General features: G+C 38.7%; 2 protein-coding genes across 4 annotated transcripts in view; both read left to right on the plus strand.

Annotated features, from left to right (window-relative positions):
* LOC148740045 (uncharacterized) overlaps positions 1-11,827 on the plus strand; it is an 11,935-nt gene extending 108 nt beyond the window's left edge. The window contains exons 1-5 of one of the 3 annotated variants that reach the window (XM_088748098.1): positions 2,885-3,430; positions 3,707-3,821; positions 4,536-4,800; positions 4,994-5,248; positions 5,471-6,761. In XM_088748098.1, the coding sequence (XP_088604224.1) occupies positions 3,101-3,430; positions 3,707-3,821; positions 4,536-4,800; positions 4,994-5,248; positions 5,471-5,636 (1,131 nt within the window). In that variant the 5' untranslated portion in view covers positions 2,885-3,100 and the 3' untranslated portion in view covers positions 5,637-6,761. Of the gene's footprint in view, positions 246-2,884; positions 3,431-3,706; positions 3,822-4,535; positions 4,801-4,993; positions 5,249-5,470; positions 6,762-9,577; positions 9,673-9,816 lie in introns of those variants that run through there. The other 2 variants (XM_088748099.1, XM_088748097.1) reach the window with 2 other exon arrangements.
* A 2,786-nt stretch (positions 11,828-14,613) lies between these two features.
* Positions 14,614-19,997, plus strand: LOC148740046 (uncharacterized). The gene is made up of 4 exons (XM_088748103.1): positions 14,614-15,504; positions 15,778-15,892; positions 18,206-18,300; positions 18,446-19,997. Exons 1-4 carry the CDS (start codon positions 15,175-15,177, stop codon positions 19,103-19,105), a joined length of 1,200 nt encoding a protein of 399 aa, XP_088604229.1. The 5' UTR covers positions 14,614-15,174; the 3' UTR covers positions 19,106-19,997.
* Positions 19,998-23,563: the final 3,566 nt, after the last annotated feature.

A 23,563-nucleotide genomic window follows, 5' to 3' on the forward strand; every position in this document is an offset into this window, starting at 1 on the left:
CAGCGTTATTCACCACCCAGGAGAACAAGCGACTTGAAGGCCATGCTGTCAAACGATTTCAATCTCCCGATCAAATATCATGCAGCCTTTCGTGCCTCAGAAACTCCTGGTGTACTTCTACAAACTTCGAAGAACCAACTGAAAAGGACGATAAAGGAACTTGTGAACTGAACAAGCATGGGATCCTCGACGGAAATGCTCAGTTTTATGATCAAGAAGGTTTTACTTTCTCTTTGGTGCTCAAGGTATATATATAATTTTTTCAGCACTTGCAGTAAGAAAAACTTTTTTTTTCATTTTCAACTGTAAAGGAGCTTCACGTTTTCATGTATATTAGTTTGAGATTTTTGCGGGTCGTTGAGTTCTGTTTACTTTACAAATATATGTTGTGGTTCAATGTTATCCTTGGTTTAAATATTATTTTCCATTGTCTTTGGTTATGGTAATGTATGATAATAGGGTTGAAACGATAGAAAATAAAATTTAAACCAAGGATTAAATTGAACCACAACATATACACAAAATGACAGCAGCTGAATAGGAACATTTCCACTCAATATGGTAAATATGCCTGTTAAACGACCATACATCTTTGTTATTTTTAGGGATGTCTCATGACAGGCTGTATAGTGTATAGTGGCCTTCAAAGTAACTTGCGCGCAGTTAAGTTGATCAGCTAAGACGTAGATAAGACTGTTTTTCATTATTTTGAGTTACAAAAAATGAGGCAAGTTCTTTTAATTAAGTTAAACAAAATTTAGAACGCACAAAGGCTACGTGCGTTATGTATAATATTCCCTTCCTTTAATTATAGCTTGTTTCACCTCAATATTTAGCTACGAAAGCACCTGCCTTATTCCCACCTAATAAAAGCAAAAAAAATTTAGAAAATAACAGTTTTTTACCACTTGTAGCAGTTGGCTCTCTCTAAAGCTGAACATTTTATGCTGGACTTTGCACCCAATATCTCAGTTTGAATGAAAACGCTGATTAAAGAACTTGCGCGCATTTACGTTAATCAGCCATGACGTAGATAAAATTATTTTTCATCATCTTGAGTTACAAAAAATGAGGCAAGTTCTATCAATTAAGTTAAATAAAGAACGGAGAACGCACTAAGGCTATGTGCGCTTTGTGCATTATTCCCTTCCCGTAATTTCAGCTTGTTTCATTTTTATAGTTAAATACAAAAGCACCTGCCTCATTTCAACCAAATAAAGGTAAAACATTTTAGAAAACAATCATTGTTTTCAGCTTTTAGTAGTTAACTATCTCTAGAGATGAGGATGTCGCGTTCCCGATGCCGCAGACACGTGGTGTTGTGCACCGCAGTTCGCCAGTAAAAAATCGGATCTTGAATTACAGAGAAGATTGAGGTAAGCCGTACCTTGTAGATTTTAAGGAAGGAGCCTATAAATCATGAATAGAAACGGAGAAGGATTAGTCAGCGAAGGAGCGCATGGAGAACATGAACCAGAAAGGAGGTCACGAAAGCCGTCACGAAAGGCTTTACAAAACGCAGTAGAGACAAAGCGTTATGAGGTTAAGACTTTACAGAAAAAGCTCCTTAACAAAATACAGGCCGCCGAGGGCCTTGATGACAGCCGCAACGTAGAAAGTGTTTTGCGTGATCTCGCCACGACATCAGAAGGATTAAACGTAGTAGTACAGGAGCTGCTTAGTTTATACGCGCAGGACGTAAACCATGACTTTGGAGATGACGTCCTCCTCACTAATGAAACCCTAACGCTTCAACGCGCTTACGCCTTAATGGAACGATTAAACAATAGAAAATCCGACAAAGTGCTAGAGATCGGTTCTGGCGTAAGTCATTGTTCGTCACGCAAAACCAAATCCGCCAAGTCCCTGTCCTCCGCATCTTCAGCAAGTACCGCGAGAATCAAAGTGATCGCAGAAGCCACCGCGGCACGCGAAAGCGCAGAATTCAAACGAAAGATCGCAGAAAAGGAACTTCAACGCCGAAAGCGTGAGGCAGAGTTAGAACGCACTCGCGAACAGGGAAGGGCACAGCACGAAAAGGATTTAGCTGTTCTCGCGGCGAACAAAAGGGTCGCAATGGCAGACGCGAAGGTCAAAGCTATCGAACAGGCGATGACAGATGTCGAAATAGGAGAAAACCGTGAATTGCCCAGTGTGCCAAGGGTGAACTTCGAAGAGCGCATTCTTGATTGGGTCCACACGATTCCCAGCCCAGAAACCTTACTCGCCCAAAAAGGGCCACTTGTTCCATCACAAAGCGAGCCAATTCAAAACGCTGCCTCCCCACAGTTTCCTGGCACGTCAGTGCCAAACTTACCCCAGCCGCAGATCGATGACAGTTCACAGCACGTACCCGTCATCGCCTCGACTCCGATAAGAGACGTTACCGGAAGTCAATTAATTGAGACTCTAACGTCAGTAAATCAACAAATAGTCGCCGGTTTAGCTAGACAAAACTTTCCCAAATGTCAACCAGACATTTTCAACGGAGATGCCACGCTTTTCCATCCATGGAAGGCCGCATTTAAAACCATGATCAAAGACGCCGACGTTTCTCCCGTGCAGGAAATAAATTATTTGCGAAGCTTCACTAGCGGGGAACCGCAGCGGTTGGTCGATAATTTTAGAAGACGACAAACCGATCCAGTCACGCTACTCCAGAGTTTGTGGAAGGAGTTAGAAATTCGCTTCGGTAGCGCATCTAGAGATGAGGATGTTATGTTGGATTTCGCACCCAAATGTTAGTTGAAAAAAAATCATATATTGAAGAATCACTTTTTATCATGAACGAGACTTTTTTTTTGATAACCGATTTATCCTAAGGCGTGCAGTAAATAATTTATAACGTTAATGTTAATGCTTTGGGTCGCAGAAACAAATAAAGGATCGTCTCTTTCGACACGATGACAAAGAAATCAACTAGCAACACAGAATTCTTCCATTTCATAGGTTTACGCGGAAACTTAACAAATATTCGTCTATCAGGTTACCATCTGGCTTCTCCCTTAATCCAACCTCGATAAGGACTGGCCAATCGTGTTGTACTGTTTCAACGCTTATAAAACTTACGTCACTTTGTTCGTGCCTTGTATGTTTAGAAATGGCGATCAAGGAAAGTTTCTTCCTCCTCCTCTTTCAAGGAATCGCCATTATTTTCGCGAGAGAAGAGTCTACGCTTTCTCGTTCAGCGTTATTCACCACCCAGGAGAACAAGCGACTCGCTGGTCATGCTGTCAAACGGTTTCAATCTCCCAATCAAATATCATGCAGCCTTTCGTGCCTCAGAAACTCCTGGTGTACTTCTACAAACTTCGAGGAACCAACTGAAAAGGACGAGAAAGGAACTTGTGAACTGAACAAGCATGGGATCCTCGACGGAAATGCTCAGTTTTATGATCAAGAAGGCTTTACTTTCTCTATGGTGCTCAAGGTAAAGTTTTTCTATTGTTTTTCTCTTGGTTTTTTTTTTTTTTTTTTTTTTTAACACGTACAAAAAGAAAAACAGTTGTCATTTTCATTTCTAAGAGAGCTTCTCAATTACATGCATAGTAGTTTGAAATTTCCGAGAGTTATTGAGTGTTTGCTCCTTATCTCTTAATTCTGTCAAGTTCGAGTACCCGCAAAACGACCGCAGCTGATTTGGAAGATTTCTACTCAGTAAGGTAAATATGCCTGTTAAACGACCATACATGCTTGTTATTTTTAGGGATGTCTCGTGTCAGGTTGTGGTAATGGCGGTTCTTGTTTGTTTCATGAGGAGAACCAAACATTTTCATGTTCCTGCATACATCCTTGGACTGGAGATGACTGTCGAATAATTGGTAAGATTGCAATTTTTTTCTTTAATTAAACCTTTAGAACAGGGAAAAGTAATAAGAGTGCTCAATGGAGCCGAAAATGTAAATAACCGCTCCTTAAGCAAAATCCAGCTGGCTGGCGCATCTAAGAATATGACAGAACTCTTTCACTCTCTGGAAAAAAAATGAAATAACAACAGCTTTTGAAAAAACTTCATAACAGGAATTGAAAGCGGAATTGGTTCCCCATACAGACTCTTTTCTTTTCTCTTAAGACATGATCCGAAAGTTCATTAGTATGCCGTCGCCACTCAGTATGAAATGAATTAATTAAGCTTTCTAAATAGCGCAAATTAACATGACTGTGTAGATGATCAAATGCGCTTCACAATACTGTGTGGGGGACTTTACCAGATTGCCAGTGGCAATTTACAGTCAATGCGAGGAAGTGGGTTTTAAAGTGCTACTACGACGAAAATTTTTGTTTTTGTTTCAGGGTTATTTTAACATAAATCTTTTCTATATGTTCAAAATTATACAAATAGCGAAAAACTGAAACGATACTTGCGTACGGGGGCTGGAAATTTCCCACTGAAAAGTGCGTAGATACCGTCCGCCATTACAAAGTTCGCAAAACAATAGCATTCGAGATCTCCGTAAAGCGGTCTTGCGTTTGACCACGTGATTTATGCACTGCTACGTAGAAACATCAACCAAAATATTCGCATTTGGGAAAAGCTTGTGTGTTTAGAGCCGTTTATAAGACGTTTAAGATGTCATCTCTGTCGGATTCCTCTTCCTGCACATCTGAAAGTGATCAAGAAAGTTTTATAGTTGACGAAGTGATTGAGGAATTTTCTGAGTTTGCGCCGTGCGACGACAGTTACGAACCTCTTGCCACCGAGGAAGAAGCCGCGGTCTACAACGAGAGAGTTCACCGCGAAGAAGAAGATGAACAATTGTTTCAGCGAAGATATTCGGGAGAGGTGCCAGCGAATGAATGGTATGGTATTATCATGGAATGTAGATTTATAGTTTTATTTTCCAATTTCAAACAACCGTCGTAAAATCGTTGCTATGTGATTAACTGTAGTCCTGATTTTATGCGATAGTTTTATTAAAGCGGTCAGACAAGTAATGATTTTATACAGACGTATTTTTCTTTCGTTTGACAAATTTTTCAAATTATTTTGCAGGTGTTCGTGCTCGAACTGCTCTGTCAGCCGTGTGACAAAAGCGGAGGAGTGCATTTGCTGTAAAGAGATAGATCGCTGCGAAGAGGTCATGGAAGAAGCCATTGGAGACCAGAACGTATGCATAACCCTCCATCCAGGGTTTGAAAGCGTCTGCTTAAACCGCCACGTATTGGAAGTGGCTGCACTGGGCCTAAAAACACGAGCTGGAAAGTCGTATACAACTGTTCGTGGGCAAAGCAACAAAAGTGATGATGAGTAAGTTGGGGTATTGTTGACTTTGTATCGGAACGATCGAACCTTACATAGCGTTGAATAATTGATTCATCTAAGTTTATCGCCGTGGACTGATCTCATAGAATCACATTTTTCATTTTCTAAATGGCTTTATTGGCCCCACTGCTTATTTTTCAAAGGATTATTTATTTATCTCCATCCAATCCTTCCTTGAATGAACAGTGATGATATTTCCCTCACTAGATTCCTGAGGTCTGTGGCCTATCACCAATTTACAAGACTGCTGTGGAGTTATATAGGTAGTTCCAAGCGATACCCCTTGCCCTGTTGTGCTTACAATATAATCAGGAAACAATTTCCGAGTCAAAATGGCCGTTACCGTGGATTCGAAGATGAAGAAAATGAATAATAAATGGACATTTTGCTCTTGAAGAGTGTCATGTGTCATTAAACTTCCTTGTTCGTCAGTGTCTCCAGTATCCTCTTCTGGTATTTTCGCCAGAAGGAGATAATGGAGGGGATCAAAAGGTGCCTTTGGTGATAATAGTATGTTGGCTCATGGTAAGCCAATATACCCATGTGCGTAAATACCAGTAGTACCTTTCGGATGGATGCCCCAGTACAGAGCACTGCAAAACTTAATAGCAGGTTACCTGCTGGAAACATTCCTAGCAGGTCTGGTTGACTCTTCCAGACTTTTGTCTGGCCACAGTTACTGCAGAAACTTTCCACGGTTAATAAGGTACCTGTCTTAAAAATAAAGAAAGTTTAGGTTTGGGAAGAAGCACAAGTAGCAGAACTGAAACAAAATAAGAAGTTTGGAAAAGAGAAACAATTCCCTTCGGTTCGTCTTGAATGTTTTTTTCTTTGTAGGTCCAACCTGTAAAAAATGATTGAAAGGAAATACTCATTTAATCATAGCATCTGAAATAATAAAATAACACTAACAAAATGATAATCATTTTTATTGTTTTTCTCAGCGTGTTGCCCGTTTTTTCAACTTGTTGTAAACCTGGCTAATTGTGGATTTGGTTTTTGATCTCACATACATTCTGAAAAATGCCTTTTTGTAATAATTCTGTTTATTGCACACATGACAACTTTGAGCCCTCAAGCTATCTAGCCCACCCAAGTGGTAGTGTGGACAAACCGAACACTTAGGACTGGGACTTCCAGTCTATGGGCTGGCTATGCCTCTTTTTTTTTTTTTTTCCAATTCTTATCTGATTAAATTAAAAAACGAATTTCAAGTATTCTTGTTCTGAAATAGATCCTCTCATACTGGATTTAGTTTTAAGCCTAAATCACTTCCCAAAGGATAGTTAGAGCTCAGATGGGAATGCAGTAGATTCTGCATCTTTGTACCTTGGGTTCTGATGAGTCTTCACTGAGTCATCATCTTCCTTTAGTTTTTTATATGCACTTTCGATTTCTTCACGACTCCATATAGGGTCTTTATCACCCGCAAACAGTAACTGAATTTATAGAATGTAGAAATCAGACTAAGTTCAATTTTGGTCGTTTTAAAAGACTCGCGTGTAACTCAAAATTTGCTGATTTCTTGGAGGGAACTTTGGAGAACTGTGAAATCTCAAAGTAACAGCAAGGTAAATAGAGAACCGGATTTCTATGTAGCTTCACTTTTTCTACATTTTACGCTTGAGTGGAAAGGTCTGGGAATTGGGGAATTGACTTCACGTCCACCCAGCGCAAATGCCCATTTTTTCGCAAACGCCCGTTTTACTGTAACTATGAGAAGAAAGCAGAAAAGTATGAAAACACATGCAACAATATGGGAAGTCTAAATAGTCGGAGCATTCATTACACGAATATTAAACAACGATGCCAGAAAAAAATCATGTCACAGGTAAGTGAGGAAACAAATGTTATGGTGATAAGCACAGCGCAAATACATTGTAATTTCACTCACCGATCGTCGACTCCGCTTTGAGAGTGTTTCAAACGATTTTTTCCAAATAGTTGGAAACGTCCCCTTCTTCAACTTTCTTTTCATGCCTTTGATCGGAAAAGCAAGCGTAAAAAAATCCCTTGTGAAATGCTAGGAGCACACTGCAAATTTTCCCACTGGCTTGAAATTCTTCCGATGAATAGACACGAACCTTTTCCACTTTAGTCTAACGCTACCCGAATCAGGAGAATTATGAATAGAGATCCCCAATTCATCGTTCTTTATGTTTCCACAGTCCTGAACAACACAACGTGGGAGGAGCAGGGTTTGGGGAAGCAGGGTTGGTGTAGTGGTGAGAGCGCTCGCCTTCCACCAATGTGTCCCGGGTTCGATTCCCGGACCCGACGTCATATGTGATTGAGTTTGTTGGTTCTCTACTCTGCTCCGAGAGGTTTTCCCCGGGTACTGCGGTTTTCCCCTCTCCTCAAAAACCACCATTATTTGAATTTATTTAGTTTCAGTTTAGTTGTTGCTCGGAGATATTAGCACTTGCGTGCTACCTTGAAATTCGAGGATAAATAAAGTTATTATTATTATTATTATTATTATTATCATCATTATTATTATTATCATTATTATATAACGTCTACCAGGCATACTTTCGTTTTAGTCAAAAATAGCGAAGAAAGAACCTCTAAAAGCTTCCAAAAATATCTCGTCCTGAATGCGACGTTTGTGTACCTTGTTTTGCCGTGTTGATGTTTCTACTTCACATCTCGCCCCAACTCCTTCAAATACTACTCCCAGTCATTTTCTGAATCGAGTAATGGCGGCGGGACATTTACGAAAATTGTAGTGCAAATAAACACACTTCCAGATCATATTTCGACTCCGAACTTGGCACGGTAAGTCACTTTTGCATATATTTTCGAAATATGTAATAAAAAACGAAACCCCAAATTTAATCGTAGTAGCACTTTAATGAGGCAACTACATACCCGTTAAAAATAATTTCGTGCTTAATGTTCGCTTCATCAGTGTATCTAATGGCGACTACCTTATCGCCTCTGTACATACTCTTTCTCTAACAATTAAAAAAAAGTCTATTCAAGAATATTTTTTAAGTTGATTTGTGTTGAAAACTGTGCTAACTTACGTGATTCGGCCGATGTAGACGCAAGATTCAAGCAGTCTGTAATCATAATCTAGCGAGAGAGACTGTAAATATTCGATCGCTCAAATACGTTACAGCCTCCCGTTGTCGCTACGAGGATCTTTGTTAATTCTAAAACAAGATTACCAGTATTAAAATTAGTAAGTCGTTTCAACAGAGATGCTTGTTTTGTTTTGTTTTGTTTTGTTTCTCGCTGGCGCAAATTTCGGTGAGAGGAGGTATAATTGAATTTTATTTTTGAGACTTTAATTTTTATCCCATAGGAGAGGGATTGTGTATGTATAAGGGAGGGCTTTGTAATAGTTAATGCTAAACACAAATCATGCTTTTCCAACCAAGAGTAAAATTCGTAGAGCGAGCGTATCCCGTCGTGTTGTGATATTGTGTAAGAAGGATGGGCATGCAGTCATTAAAAATGAAAACCGATCGGAAGGAAACTATTATTACACGTTTTTACACTGGTGACGAAGATTAATCGAACTCATGGCCGAATTGTTAAATACCGCTTTAATTCCGCCGTTTGATCCTATGACGATCAAAATTCTCTCTCTAAATAATGGCAAAAGTGGTTCAAAAGCTTAAACATATTCTCCGACGCAGCTGGTTGCAAAAAGCGATAAACAACGCTCATTCTTTCTCCTTGCTGACCCCCAAGTTACCACGGTATCTAATATTCAAGATGCCTTATGCGCGTTATCCAATACAGAAGCTGATTAAAAAACGGCCGCGGAATGTTGAATCATTGAATATTTCCCTCCACGAGAGAAGACCCCATTTTGTGGGCTCAAATTTCGCCAATAAAAAAAAAAAAAAAAACACGAGGAAAGCGAGACCATCACTCAATTTGTTACGATCTAGGAAAATAATAAGTAGCTATACTCTACGATAGGCCCATCTAGAAAGTCGTAGAATAAGATTAAGCTGTCCATGTATTGTTATTAAAAAAAGAAAAGATAATCAATTTTCTTTTAATTTATTGATGTGGCTATACCCTCAGATGGGAATACTTTCCTCCAAAAAAGCTTTAAAGTGCAAAGATTTAGAAATAGAAACCGCTCGAAATGGAGAGATTAGAAAATAGGTTATTCCAGTATTAAAGGTGCTCTTAAGGAGATTGTATAATGAATCGAGAAGAAATTTCTTGGGTTCGAAAATTCTCGTAGAAGGCACCAAAAAGTGGCCTCAAAGCCATGATACTCGAATTAAATGATACTATACTTCATTGAGAAGGATGAACTTAAATGCTGTTGTTGGATTTATCCCACAGTCGCCAACTCATGTGGTGAAGTTGCTAAAATAATAAATAACAAGCAGTTACTGGATGGCGAATACTGGCTAAAAATTGGGGAAATTGAATTTCAGGTAAGCAATGAAAGTAAAAAAGGGCAAAGCATGATTCGAATTTCTAACAGTATTGCAGGTGAACGCTAAGATAACTAAGCCTTTAACCCAGCTTATGCTTGGCAATGCAAACAAATTAAAACCTTGTTCTTCTTTCTTTAATAGGTTTACTGCCACATGGCTGACAACAACCAACACTGGACTCTTATCGCTCGATTCTCAAACAGCGATGGCAAGAATTGGATGCGTGACGATGGGAGATGGTGGTATGACCAGCAAATTGCTATTGGAACAACAAACAACCCCTCTATGAATAATGATATGATTTCACCAACCTTTTGGTTAGTCCGCGGTAGCGAATTAAAGATTACACGCAGTGACGACTCTAGCCACACCCCTTTGTTACAGACCTCAGGTAATTGTTTGAGTGGCCAAACATTTCGATCTAAAATCACAAGTTACGGTGACTTTAGAAATGGCAGTGGTTGGGCCATTGATCAGTGTCTTGGAAACTGTACGGTTCAATATGGAGGACTGTACAATTCAACAGATGGGTTTCAAAAGGCTAATTGCAGTGGACACATCCAAAGTGCCGACAAGATTGGCTTCTGGTGTGACTGGAGTGCTGGTGATGGATCAGTGATGATGATTGGTGGAGGAGGAGAGGAATGTGATCGCGCAGATCATGGGATTGGAATCACAGAAGCTAACGATGCCTCTTTTGATGATGAGGGATGCAGTGAACAAGACTTTGGTTATGGTGTTGGTCGTGGTAATCGCATTTCAATCAATCTGCTATCCCAGTCCTACTCATTGAACCTATGGATCCGTTAAACACAGTGTTACAGTATTTTCCAAATCGACAGAAAAATATAACTCGTACTATCTCAGCTATTTTATTGACTAACGTAATAACTACGGAGCGATATCAATAACCAGTACAATAACTATCCACTTACTTACGGAGCGATATTAATACCAATACAATAACTACCCTCTAACTTGGAGCTCTCTATAAATATTACAACTTCAATCTCAGTGCACTAATTCACGACTCACGGTCCACTTGAAACTCTTGTAACTTGTCGACGTCCACAATACTTTCTCCCACGTAGCGTTCCACACGGCTGACGATTTCAACACTAACTCCTCTGGGCTCTTCGCAACAGCAGTACTAACTCACTAAAAGGGCCTCACTTCAACTAATCGCGACTCCTCGCATATCTTCTACAAAAGTTCCAGAATGTTCTAGAGATCTGTAATACTGCTATTTTTAGTAACATTACACTACTATTACGTCACAACGAAAATCTGCCCACTAACGTTTCTTGAAAGATCTATCAAGAGTACTCGCTGAGTCAGCATGATTAAACGTTCTAGAAACTTCTTTATTCTATTTTTAGTAACTACGTTACGCCACGCTTTTTAAAGAAATACGGGCGCTCTCCATAACACACAGTTAGAGCGTTACTTTTTAAACTTAGTTTAAGAAGAACTTTGCAGAGGATGATGTTATTCATTTAATGTCGCACTGTGATCCAAGTTAGATGAACATTTTAAAATGGTCAGTAATAGCGCATCTTTTTCCTCTCACAGCAGAGATAAAATGACGTGACCAGCACCCCAGCAAAAATACTAAGATCATTAAACATCTTCAGCTTCTCATTGTCAATAAATTAATTGCCATCAGGATTTTTCTGGGAAAATCAAATTAAATAGAATCAGTTTAAGTCAGACTCAGAACTCATCGGTTTTTCAAGGAAATGTGAAGTATTCATTGATGATTCTTTAGTAGTATCAGATATAAAATATGCAATATGTGTTTAATGTTTTAACTGAATATTCATCAAGAAATTTTTGAGACTTCGTCAAGCCTTCCATAAATTTCGATCAAAAATCACAAGTTATGGCGACTTTAGATAAATAATAAATAAATGCATGGCTGAAGCATTTAATACTCACTTCTCAACAATTGCAGGCAAGCTGAGAAATTTGTTGCCTGACATGCCTTTTGACATCGCTAAGCTGAGTAACGTTATAAAAAATGTTAAGTCACTTTTTCTTATTCAAGTGTTTTTGGCATGAGCTCTGATCTATTGATAGTTTAATCGCGGCTGTTATTCGGTCAATTTTCGTGAAATTTGGATGTATAATAAACCTAAAAGGATGTTCCGGATTTTCGATTTTTGCTTTACTTCTTGAGATATAGCCTCTACTTTGAAAAAAATTGGATATATCAACAAAGTTGAAATGCAGTAAATGCTTTGAACCCGGGGGTAACATGTGAAGGTGTAGTCTGATCGTCCGGGTGAGTGTAGTCCTGAGAAGGACTGTTGTCGGTGGCAGTGACTGACGTTTCGACAACCTGTGCGGAAGTCATCATCAGAGTCAAGTGAATGATTGTTGTTGGCCACCGTAATGATTACAAAAGCTGACGTTTCGAGCGTTAGCCCTTCGTCGGAGTGAATAGAGGAATTGTGGGTTAAATGTGCTTTTAAAGGCAGAAAATGGAGCTACGTTATTGGTGGGAGCATGGCGACGAGAAAAACAGGAATAAATTAGTGGAAGTAAAAGCGTTCGTTGATCCCTGTGGGATTTAGACTGCCGGTTTGAAAGATGAGCTTTTGTTCAAGATTTTACGGCTTTCCGTGCCATCTAAGTGCAAGGAAAGACCGCAGATTGCCATATGTTGCTTAGAATGATTAGGTACTTTGAAAACTTCGCTCAAAAGCGCTACTTTCAAGTTAAAAGGATGGCTAAAAAATAACGAGGTGTTAAAATAAAAATTTCATACTCGTTTTTTTCAGATCAACACGTGTAGGTCACGTTCCGATAAGATAGAAGCGTGTTTGTTAAAATGCGTCGTCAAAAAAACATATGTTGTAATATGTCTCGGCATGAAAGAATAAGCCTCAACTCTGTTCAGTCATAAAATTAGATTAAATATCCGAAATCAGTGTTTTTTAAGCTTTAAGAAAATGTTTATTTTTACTGGGATAGCGCGCATTATATCTCGGTTGGAATGAAAACGCTGATTTTCCTTCTTTCATTTATAGTGGCCTTCAAAGTAACTTGCGCGCATTTAAGTTGATCAGCTAGGACGTAGATAAGATTGCTTTTCATTATTTCGAGTTACAAAAACTGAGGCAAGTTCTATTAATTAAGTTAAACAAAATTAAGAACACACAGAGGCTACGTGCGTTATGTATATTATTCCATTCTTGTATTTACAGCTTGTTTCACTTCTATATTTAGCTACGGAAGCACCTGCCTTATTCCAACCAAACAAAGGCCAAAAAATGTTAGAAAATAACAGTTGTTTACCGCTTTTAGAAGTTGGCTCTCTCTAGAGCTTAACATGTTACGCTGGATTTCGCACCCAATATCTGAGTTTGAATGAAAACGGTGATTTTCCTTCTTTCAGTCATATCGGCCTTTTAAGTAATTTGCGCGCATTTAAGTTAATCAGTCACGACGTAGATAGAATTATTCTTCATTATCTTGAGTTACAAAAAATGAGGCAATTTCTATTAATTAAGTTAAAAAAAAAAAAACTAAGAACGCACTAAGGCTACGCGCGCTTTGTATATTGCATATTATTCCCTTCCAGTAATTTCAGCTTGTTTCATTTTTACATTTAGATACAAAAGCACCTGCCTCATTTCAACCAAATAAAGGAAAGACATTGTAGAAAACAAAAATTGTTTTCCGCTTTTAGCAGTTAACTATCTCTAGAGATGAAGATCTTATGTTGGATTTCGTACCCAAATGTCGGTTGAAAAAAAAATCCATATATTGAAGAATCACTTTTTATCATGAACGTGAGTTTACTTTTGATAACCGATTTATCCTAAGGCGTGCAGTAAATAATTTATAACGCCGATTCATTTTAAATGTTAATGCTTTGGGTCGCAGAAACAAATGTGTGCAGTAGTCCTCTTATGGTTGTTAAACTAGGGCGCACAATCTTAATGTTGAGTCGTTCAACTAACTAAAAGTGTTAGGGAACGAAAAGTCTGTCTTTTTACGAACGTGACTTTATTTTTGATAACTGATTTATCCTAAGGCGTGCAGTAAATGATTTGTTATGCTGATTTACTTAAAATATTAATGCTTTGTGTTGCAGAAACAAATGTGTGCAGTAGTCTTCTTATGGTTGTTAAATTGGGGCGCTAACTAAAAGCGTTAATGTACGAAAAGTCTGCCACTGCCTATCACATCAGTCATATTTTTTAGATGTATTTTAAAAAGTGAAGCCTGTTTTTCACGGTACTTCCCTTCAGTTTTGCGTTTGTGTTTTTGGTAGGATGGTTTCATTGCTGGGCTGTTGCAGATGAAGGTGATCCAATTGTTATTATCTTATTGGTTACATCGTAAACTCAATATTTTTTCTGGTTCAGGCATTAACTTTCACCCACTTTTGAGTGCAATGAAGATCTTTTTTTCGAGGGCACAGGAGTGCGGGAAAATATTTATAGCCTGTACTTCTTAGGTAAAGTGTTCAAAATCGTTGCCAATGATAATACGAGTTCTCTTAAGAGATAGTTGATCCTTTTTAAGGAGAGCAACGATAAAAGTGACACTTGCTAAGCTGTCAATCCTCATGCATCAGTAGAATATTGGTAGAGCGCTGCTCTAGTATCGCAGAGCTCAGTGGTTTGATTCCCGCACAGGCTTGATTTTTTTCAGGTCTGATTTTCGCTATTGAATAAATAGCGCTGTCTACTGCAAGGATCGTGCATCATACGTATCTAATACCGCAGTTCAAAATATATGAACTTCATATATTTATTGCATCTGAACATCTAACAGCTTTACAATGTACACACTTACATAATGTTGTCTCTTAATTTCAACAAGAAACAAATAAAATAAAATAAAATAAATAAAATTAAAAATTCTTAGTTGAACCCATAACTTTTCTTTACTTAATTTTTATTCACGGTCTGCGATGGGAATAAGTTAGCTGTAATTTGAAGACTTGAGAATCTAAAAGGTTCCGAGCCGAGATGATATATATATCTTAACATATTTTTCAAAATTTGGGCCTTGTTATCTCTTTTTCCTGTCTATCAGTTGTACGAGACCCTTTATTCCACATTTGAACGGTGCAAATTTGATATGAAAGGGAAACGGGAAGCTAGATTAGCGAGCGAGATCAGGATAGGCCAGAAGTTTCTCGTCAAATTGTTCAAAATAGCAGGATTTACTCGGGGGCAAATGATGGATCTTCTGGTTTTCTTACTCTCCTGACTCGATGGCATAAAAATCAGTTAATTGTAGTTCACTTTACATCTCGCCTGAACTTGTTCTTTAAGATCTCGGTTACACAGGATACGTCGATTCCATCTTACACAGAAACCAAGCAAATATTCATTTATTAGATTACCGCATGTGGCTTCTCTCTTTAAATTTGTTCAACGTCGATAATTAAGAATTTTTCAATGGTGTTGTACTGTTTCAACTTCCAATAAAGTTAACACCTGCATCAACATCTCACTCAGTTAATGATATGTTTTAGAAATGGCGGTCATGGAAGGTTTCTTCCTCTTACTATTTCAAGGACTCGCCATCCTTTTTGCTAAAGAAGACTTGACGCATTCTCGTTCAGCGTTGTTCGCCACTAAGGAGAGCAAGCGCCTTGATGGTCATGCTGTGAAACAGTTTCGATCTTCCACTCAAATATCATGCAGTCTTTCATGCCTCAAAAACTCCTGGTGTACTTCAACAAACTTCGAAGAAACATCCGAAAAGGACGATAAAGGAACTTGTGAACTGAACAAGCATGGGATCCTCGACGGAAATGCCCAGTTTTATGATCAAAAAGGCTTCACTTTTTCTACGATGCTCAAGGTATAGTTTTGTTATTGCTTTTTCCCTTGTTTTTGTTTTTTATTTCGTTTCTTTGTTTTCTTTTTTTTCTTTCCTTAACACGTACAAGAAGAAAGAAGTTGTTATTTTCAATTGTAAAGGAACATCGCAATTTCATGTATACTGGTTTGAAATTTCCATGATTTATCGAGTGATTACATACATGGAAACAACTGCAGCTGAACAAGAAGAGTTCTAGTCTATTTTGTTAATTAAATATGCCTGTTAAACGACAATACATGTTTGCCTTTTTAGGGATGTCTCATGACAGGCTGTCGTAATGGTGGTTCTTGTTTGTTTCATGAGAAGAACCAAAAATTTTCATGTTCCTGCATACATCCGTGGACTGGAGATGACTGTCAAATTATTGGTACGATTGCATTTATTTATTATTATTATTTTTTTTTTTTGTAAAAGCTGTAGAACACGCCGAAGTAATGTAAGTGCTCAATGGAGCCGAACATGTAAATAGCCGCTCCTCAAGCAAAATCCAGCTGGCTGGCGCATCTTAGAATAAGACAGAACTCTTTCACTCTCTGGACAAAAAATGAAATAACAACAGCTTTTGAAAAAACTTCATAACGGGAATTGAAACCGGAATCGGTTCTAAATACAGAATATTTTGTTCCCCATAGGTCATGATCCAAAAGTTCATGAATATGCTGTCGCCACTAAGTATAAAATACGAGAAAAATAGCTTTTAATGAGGAATATATACACCCGTGAAAAATTATAGCCAGCGCGCTTGATGATTCCGCCGCTTCACCAGTGTTTTTGATGGTGATACATTATCGCCCCTGTGCATACCGTTCCTCTGACTATTGAAAAAACGTATTTGCGAGAATATTTTTTACTTGATTCGTCTTGAAAACTGTGCAAACTTACACAATCTGACCGATGAAAACGGAAGATTCAAGCTGTCTGTGATCATAATCTAGCATGAGAGAACGTTAATATTCATTCCTCAAATACGTTACTGCCTCCCATGGTCGCTACAGGGATCTTTGTTTTTTCAAAACAAGATTTCAAGAATTAAACTTAGTAAGTCACTTCAATGGATCGGCTTATTTCTTTTGTTATGTTTTGTTTTCTCACACGCGCAAATTTCGGTAAGGGGAGGTGTATTATATTTTTTGTTTTTAATTTTCATCCCACAGGAGAGGGGTTCTAAACGTAGATGAGAGGACATCGTAATTGTTGCATAATCAGCAATTTACGCCGCCATTTACGTTTTATCAAAATAGAATCGTTGTTGCTACCAAAAGGCGAGTCTTTACGTTGCCGCTTACAGCAATGATTACAAACGCTGGGTCGGAAGGAGAGGTTTGAACTTATGAAGAACCAACAAAAATAGAAGCTTACAAAATGCAGAAATATAAAACTGAAAGGCGGCTAAAGCGAACGCGATGAACATAATAACTAGGATGTTAGATTGTATCGGCGCTGTAGGCCCCGAAAAGGCAACTCTAAACCAGATGTTCTCTTAAGACAAGATGTTCTCTCGATGAAATCAACGATGAAACTAAAAAGCTAGAATATTAACAACACGTATTTTATACCGAACGCGGGAAAGAAAGACTAAACGTATTCTCGAAGGAACGCTAATGAACTGCAAAAAAATGGGGAGAATGCTAAAATTCTACAATCGTTGCTAATTAGTGTATATTGCAGTGTGACCGTAATATATGCAGAATGCTAGCAGGTATAAAACTCGTAAATTTTGGCTCTACATTTTATTACTTGAATTAGTGTGTGCGCGAATAAAGAACTTTTTTTTCAGAACCGAGTAGTTAACAGTAATATTCAATAGTTGACAAAGTGCTATGGTATGCAAAGCATACTCTTCGAACTCAGAGAGTAAAATTCGTAGAGCGAGCATGTGCTGTCGTGTTGTGATGGTGTGCAAAAGGATAGGCAGCCATTAAAGATAAAAACCGATCGGAAGAAAACTATTATTACACGTTATTACACTGGCGACGAGGATTTATTGAGCCCGTGGTTGTTAAATACCGCTTTAATTCTGCCGTTTGATCCCATGACGATCAAAATTCTCTTGCTCACCAATGGCAAAAGTGGTTCAAAAGCTTCAAAGTATTATCCGACGCAGCTGGCTGCAAAAGCAACAAACAACGCCAATTGTTTCTCTTTACTGACCCGCGGCATCTGATATTCAAGACGCCTTCTGCGCGTTATCCGATGCATGAACTGATTAACTTGAAAACGGCCGCACTCTGTCGGCTCAAATTTTGCCAAGAAACATAAGGAAGGCGAGACCATCGCAAAAGTCGTTACAATCTATCGGATTGTAACGTTGTGCCCATCCAGAAAGTCGTAGAATAAGATTACACTGTCCATGTATTGTTATTAAAAACACGAAAAAGATGGGCAATTTTTTATCTACGTGGTTGTACCCTCAGATGCGAATGCTTTCATCCAGCTGTAAAGTGAAAATGTTTAAAAAACGGAAATAAATCGAAGTAGAGAGATTAGAAAAGGGGTTATTTCGGTACTAGGGGTGCTCTTAAAGAAACTGGAAAATGCATCAAGAAAAAAATTGTTAGGTTTGAAAATTCTCGTAACTAGAAGGCACAAAAAAGTGGCTTCAAAGCCGTGATACTGGAATTAAATGATACTATACTCCACTGAGGCGAACTTTAATGTTGTTGTTGGATTTATTCTACAGTCGCCAACTCATGTGGTGAAGTGGCTCAAATAATGAATAGGGAGCAGTTACTGGGTGGTGAATACTGGCTAAAAATTGGGAATGTGGAATTACAGGTAAGCAGTGAAAGTAAATAAAGGGTAAAGCACGAATTGAATTTGTACCAGTATTGCAGGTGAAGGTTAAAATAACCAAGCCTTTTAATCCCACCTATGCTTGGCGATACAAACAAATTAGACTTCAATGTTCTTTCTTTAATAGGTTTACTGCCACATGGCTGACAACAACCAAGACTGGACTCTTATCGCTCGATTCTCAAACAGCGATGGTAAGAATTGGATGCGCGACGATGGGAGATGGTGGTATGACCAGCCAACTGCTACTGGAACAACAAATAACCCATCCATGAACAACGATATGATCTCACCAGCATTTTGGTTGGTCAGCGGTAGAGAAATAAAGATCACGCGCAGTGATGACCTCAGCCACACTCCTCTGTTGCAGACCACAGGTAACTGTTTGGGTGGTCAAACATTCCGATCTAAAATCACAAGTTATGACGACTTTAGAAATGGTAAAGTCTGGGCCAGTGGTCAGTGTCTGGGAAATTGTACGATTCAATATGGCGGACAGTACAAGTCAACAGACGGGTTTCAACAGGCTGAGTGCAGTGGAAGCATTCAAAGCGCCAACAAGATCGGCTTCTGGTGTGACTGGGGTACTGGTGATGGATCAGTGATGATGATTGGTGGAGGAGGAAGTAACTGTGCACGTGCAGATCATGGGATTGGAATCACAGAAACTGGTGCTGCCTCCTTTGTTGAAGACGGTGGCGTTGACACTGAATACGACTTTGGTTATGATGCTAGGACCTACAGCGCTCCATCCCAGTCCTACTCGTTGAACTTATGGATCCGTTAGAAATAGTCAGTTCTTTTTTTAAAAAAAAACTTAATTTGTAGAAGATGATATTATTCATTTAATGTCACATTGTGGTGCAAGTTAGATGAACATTTTAAAATGGTCAGTAATAGCGTATCTTTTTCCTCTCTTAGAAAAGATAAAATAGCTTGATCATCACCCCAGCCGCAACGCTACAGTCTTTGAATATCTTAAAATCTTCACCGACAAAAATTTAAATACCATAAAAACTTTTTGATAAAATCACATTTGATAGAATGTTTTTAAGTCAGACTCACAACACAAATGCGAAGCATCCATTAATGATTGCATACATTAGGGATGTCAGAAATAAGATGTGCAAGGTAAGTAACAAGTTTTAATGAATTATTTCGTCAATAAATTGCTGAAGCTATATCGAGCACTACATCTTATATTGGATAAGCGTAAAGAAAACGATTAAATGACTAAATTAATGTTTTGATAAATGAGGAAATAAAAACCAATGCAAAAAAGGGCTGCGTAAGACAAAGAAGTCAATTCAACTCATGAGAGTAATCAAGAAATTATTAATTGAAATTATTGGTGCATAACTATAAAACAGTTTAAAAAAGTCAAATAAAGTCTAAAGTATCTAAATTATTCTCGTGTTTTCTACCAACTTGTCAACAGAGATGATAGCAAAATAGAAGCCACTGATTGATTGGACATCTTATGGTCCCGCAAACAAGAAGAAATCCTGGAACTAGAGCTAAGGTACCGGTCGTTTTTAACGCTGAAAAAGGGGGAGGAGAAGGTGAGTTAAGGGAAAGGAAGGATTGGGAGGATTTTTTTTGTGTCACAATGAAACTTACCCGATCCCCCTAAGGCTCTGTAGTATTCTAATGATCCGGCTCATTGGTAGTCAATTTTCTATGGCGCCTTCCTCAAACTCTGTTAAAGACGACTGATCCCCCTCCGTTTCCATAGGAAACCAAGTTGTGGGTAGGGTAAAACTCCCTTTTCATTCTTGAAAATTAACTTCAGCCATCCCAGGATCATAAACTAGATATATAGAATGATTTTTTTTTTGTAACTCAAGTGTAGCTTTCAATCATTTATTATCTCCAAAAGCGACAAGTCCCTTTTGCCGCTCCGGAAAAAGGAAAATTTCTTTGCAGTTTGCATCGGAGCGAAAACATTGTCCATCGATAGTGATGGGGATTCCTTTGAAAGAGAGAGATTCAGTGGCGTAAGTCTATTTCTATCAAAGTTGCCGTGGGCGCTATTTCGCGAATAATATCGCCGACAGTCAATCACTATCCGCCTAGCATTGGACTTCGAAAGTTGGTAAGCTGTTTTGCGTTTCCAGTGTTCGTACCCCTCCCTCTCCTTTGCCTGACCTGTATATAACTGACACAAACAGCTTCATATTCACGCGTGCCACACATAACCTGCTCGACCTGACCTGCTATAAACTGTATCTACTCCTTACTTTCTTCCAGTAGCAGCGCCCACAGGAAAATAGTGTCAAATGGTTACTTTAACGTGATCGTATAACAGCCTTCGCAGGTGTGAATTATAAACAAGTTGTAACCAAACACCAACAAACAAACACCTACAGAACAAGAAACAACTAAGTCCCGATTAAATAAAAACAAGATCCTAAAAAAAAGTTCTTCAAAAAAAAAATTATTTAATATGTGTAGGTCACATTCTGATAAGATCGAAACGTGTTTATTAAAATGCGTCTTCAAACAAACTTATGTTGTAAAATATCTCGGCGTGAAAGAAATAAGCTCCCATTCTGTTCAATAAGAAAAATTAAATATGAAATTAAATATCCCAAATTAATGTTTATTAAGCTTTAAAACTGTTTGTTTTTACAAGGATAGCGCGCATGATTTTCACGCGTTTTTTTACAGCTTTTTTATTTTACAGTTTGAATTAAAAAAGCTGATTTTCCTTATGTGATACCTTTAAACTCATTTATAGCGGCCTTCCAAGTAACTTGCGCGCAATTAAGTTAGTTAACTGAGACGCAAATCAGCGTGCAAACGACATCTAATGGCGGCCTCACTTGGTATCTTGAGGGAAGTCTCTGAGGCAGCATGGTCTAGGACAAAATCATTACAAAGGCAATTGAACTCCGAACGCGAAAAACTTCTCGAGAACTACGATGAATGTACAGCAAAAAAAGTTTGGAGAGGAACTCGAAGACAAATGAAGCGATTAGAATTTGACTTGTTGCGTATTGCCCGTCGCAAATTTACAGTGGCCACACCTTACAATCCAGTGCAACAAGAAACGTGCCATATCCCTCAACACGAAGGATTGGAAACTAAAAGACGGCGTTTTACCAGAAATGGCCCTCTTAGAACTGCATCACACTCTAATCATCAAGCCAGTTTACCGCAAGAAAGCGTTGAGAAAATTCCAGATCTACACCCTATCAATTTGACATCTTGTGATCTCTCGGATGCGGAATGTTCCCTTTTGATGAAAGGTCTAGCATTTTGCCCGACGCCGAAGGATGTCAACTGGCAGAAAACCATTGATGAACTCGATAAATTTGACAGACGAACTCGACTTGCTGTATTCCATTACTGCAGAAATCCAGACGAAAACAATCACCCAGCTGATGACCGTTTCCCAAAAATCCCATCCACAAGTGATTGGATGCCTCCAAAGTCGAGTTTCCCCGAGGTTGAACTTTTCTTAAACAACGTTAAGAAGGACATTCTCGAACCTAAGAACTTGAGAAAAGCCAAGGACAACGTGACGAGGGAGGAGAGATCAGCCCTAGGTAAACTTAAAGCTAGTGACCATGTATTTAGAATTCAAGATAAGGGATCTAGATTTGTTATTATTTCCCAAAATGAGTACCAAGATAAGATGTTAAGGCAGCTTAACAATGATCTCCATTATACTAAGCTTAACCAGGACCCCACCATTGAGCATTTTGATAAAGTCAAAATTTGGGGACAGAAATGGTTTAGTGATGGACAGATTAGTCAGGAGATTGCCACTTGGGTTGCCAATTTGGAACCAAAACCGGGAGTGGCTTTTGGCAATGTGAAGATTCACAAAGAGGGCAACCCTCTCCGCCTAATTACATCTTGCTGTGGAACGGCAATCGAAAGAGTTTCTGCTTTTAATGAATTTTATCTTAAGCCTCTCGCCCAAAATCTACCCTCGTTTGTTAAATATACCACTGATCTTATCAACAAGATCCAAACATTTAATTCTGAGAAAGGTCCTTTACCACCTGGGTGTCTGTTGGTCTCCTGGGATTTGGTGGCTATGTTTCCCAATATTGATAATAACTTAGGCATTTCAGCTGTTAGAAAAGCTCTTGATTCTAGATCGATCCAATTTCCATCCACCGAATGCATTGTTGAGGCAATCGAAATTTGTCTTTAAGCTAAGAATTGTCCATTCTCGGGGAAACAGTTTGTGAAAAAACATGGTGCGGCTATGGGCCCCAAAAACGCATGCAGTTATGCCGACTATGGGATTAATGGGATTAATTGATGAGAAAGCTAAATTTGGAGGTGGTGTGAAACCATTGTTATAGTGGAGATATAGGGATGATGTTTTCGATGTTTGGACACATGGTTTGCCTAAGTTATTAGAGTTTACAGAGTACATCAATTCCCTCTATCCCACTATCAAATTTGAGCTGGTGTACTCTGAGCACACCCTCAATGTCCTGGATCTCACACTGCACCTTCAAGACGGGTTCATAACTACTGATATTTATGCTAAGCCAACAGATAGCCATCTTTATTTACCCTTTTCCAGTTCGTACCCGGCACACTGTAAAAGGGTAATTCCCTACGGAGTTGCTTTACGCATTAGACGTAACTGTTGTACGGACGAGTCCCTTTACAAGAGATGTGTTGAATATAAAGGGTATCTTAAATCCCATGGTTATAATGCAGATTTGGTAGACAATCAATTTAACAGAGCGCTGACAATTGAAAGATCAGTACTCCTCAAGAAAAATGTCAAGTCCAACAAAAAAGTATTTCCATTAGTCCTCGACTACAATCCTATCCTCCCTGGTATTCAGAGGGTTATCCAAAAGCATGCTTATCTCTTAAGATCGTCACCTGAGTTATTGGAAATTTTTCCATCAAAATCGATTTTTCCAGCATATCGCCGTACCAAAAACCTCAAAGACATTTTGGCGCCTTCTAGATTTTGTATGTGTGGGAAAGCTAGTCAGGCAGAGAAGGAAACGGGAGGTTGTTTTAAATGCTCCTCTAGGTGCGACCTTTGTAAGAATTTTTTATTTCAAGATTACAAATTTAGGAGTTTTTCTACAGGCCGAACCTATAAGATTTGCCAAAACATGTCTTGCTCTTCCAGAAATGTTGTTTACTTGGCCTCGTTCAAGAAATGCAGTTTACAATACGTAGGTTCTACTTCCACTGAATTCAAAGTGCGTTTTCGCAATCACAAGTCATCTACGCGAACAAACAAAAAAACGTGCAA

Source organism: Stylophora pistillata, chromosome 2 (genome assembly GCF_964205215.1).
Source record: "Stylophora pistillata chromosome 2, jaStyPist1.2, whole genome shotgun sequence".
Taxonomy (NCBI): domain Eukaryota; kingdom Metazoa; phylum Cnidaria; class Anthozoa; order Scleractinia; family Pocilloporidae; genus Stylophora; species Stylophora pistillata.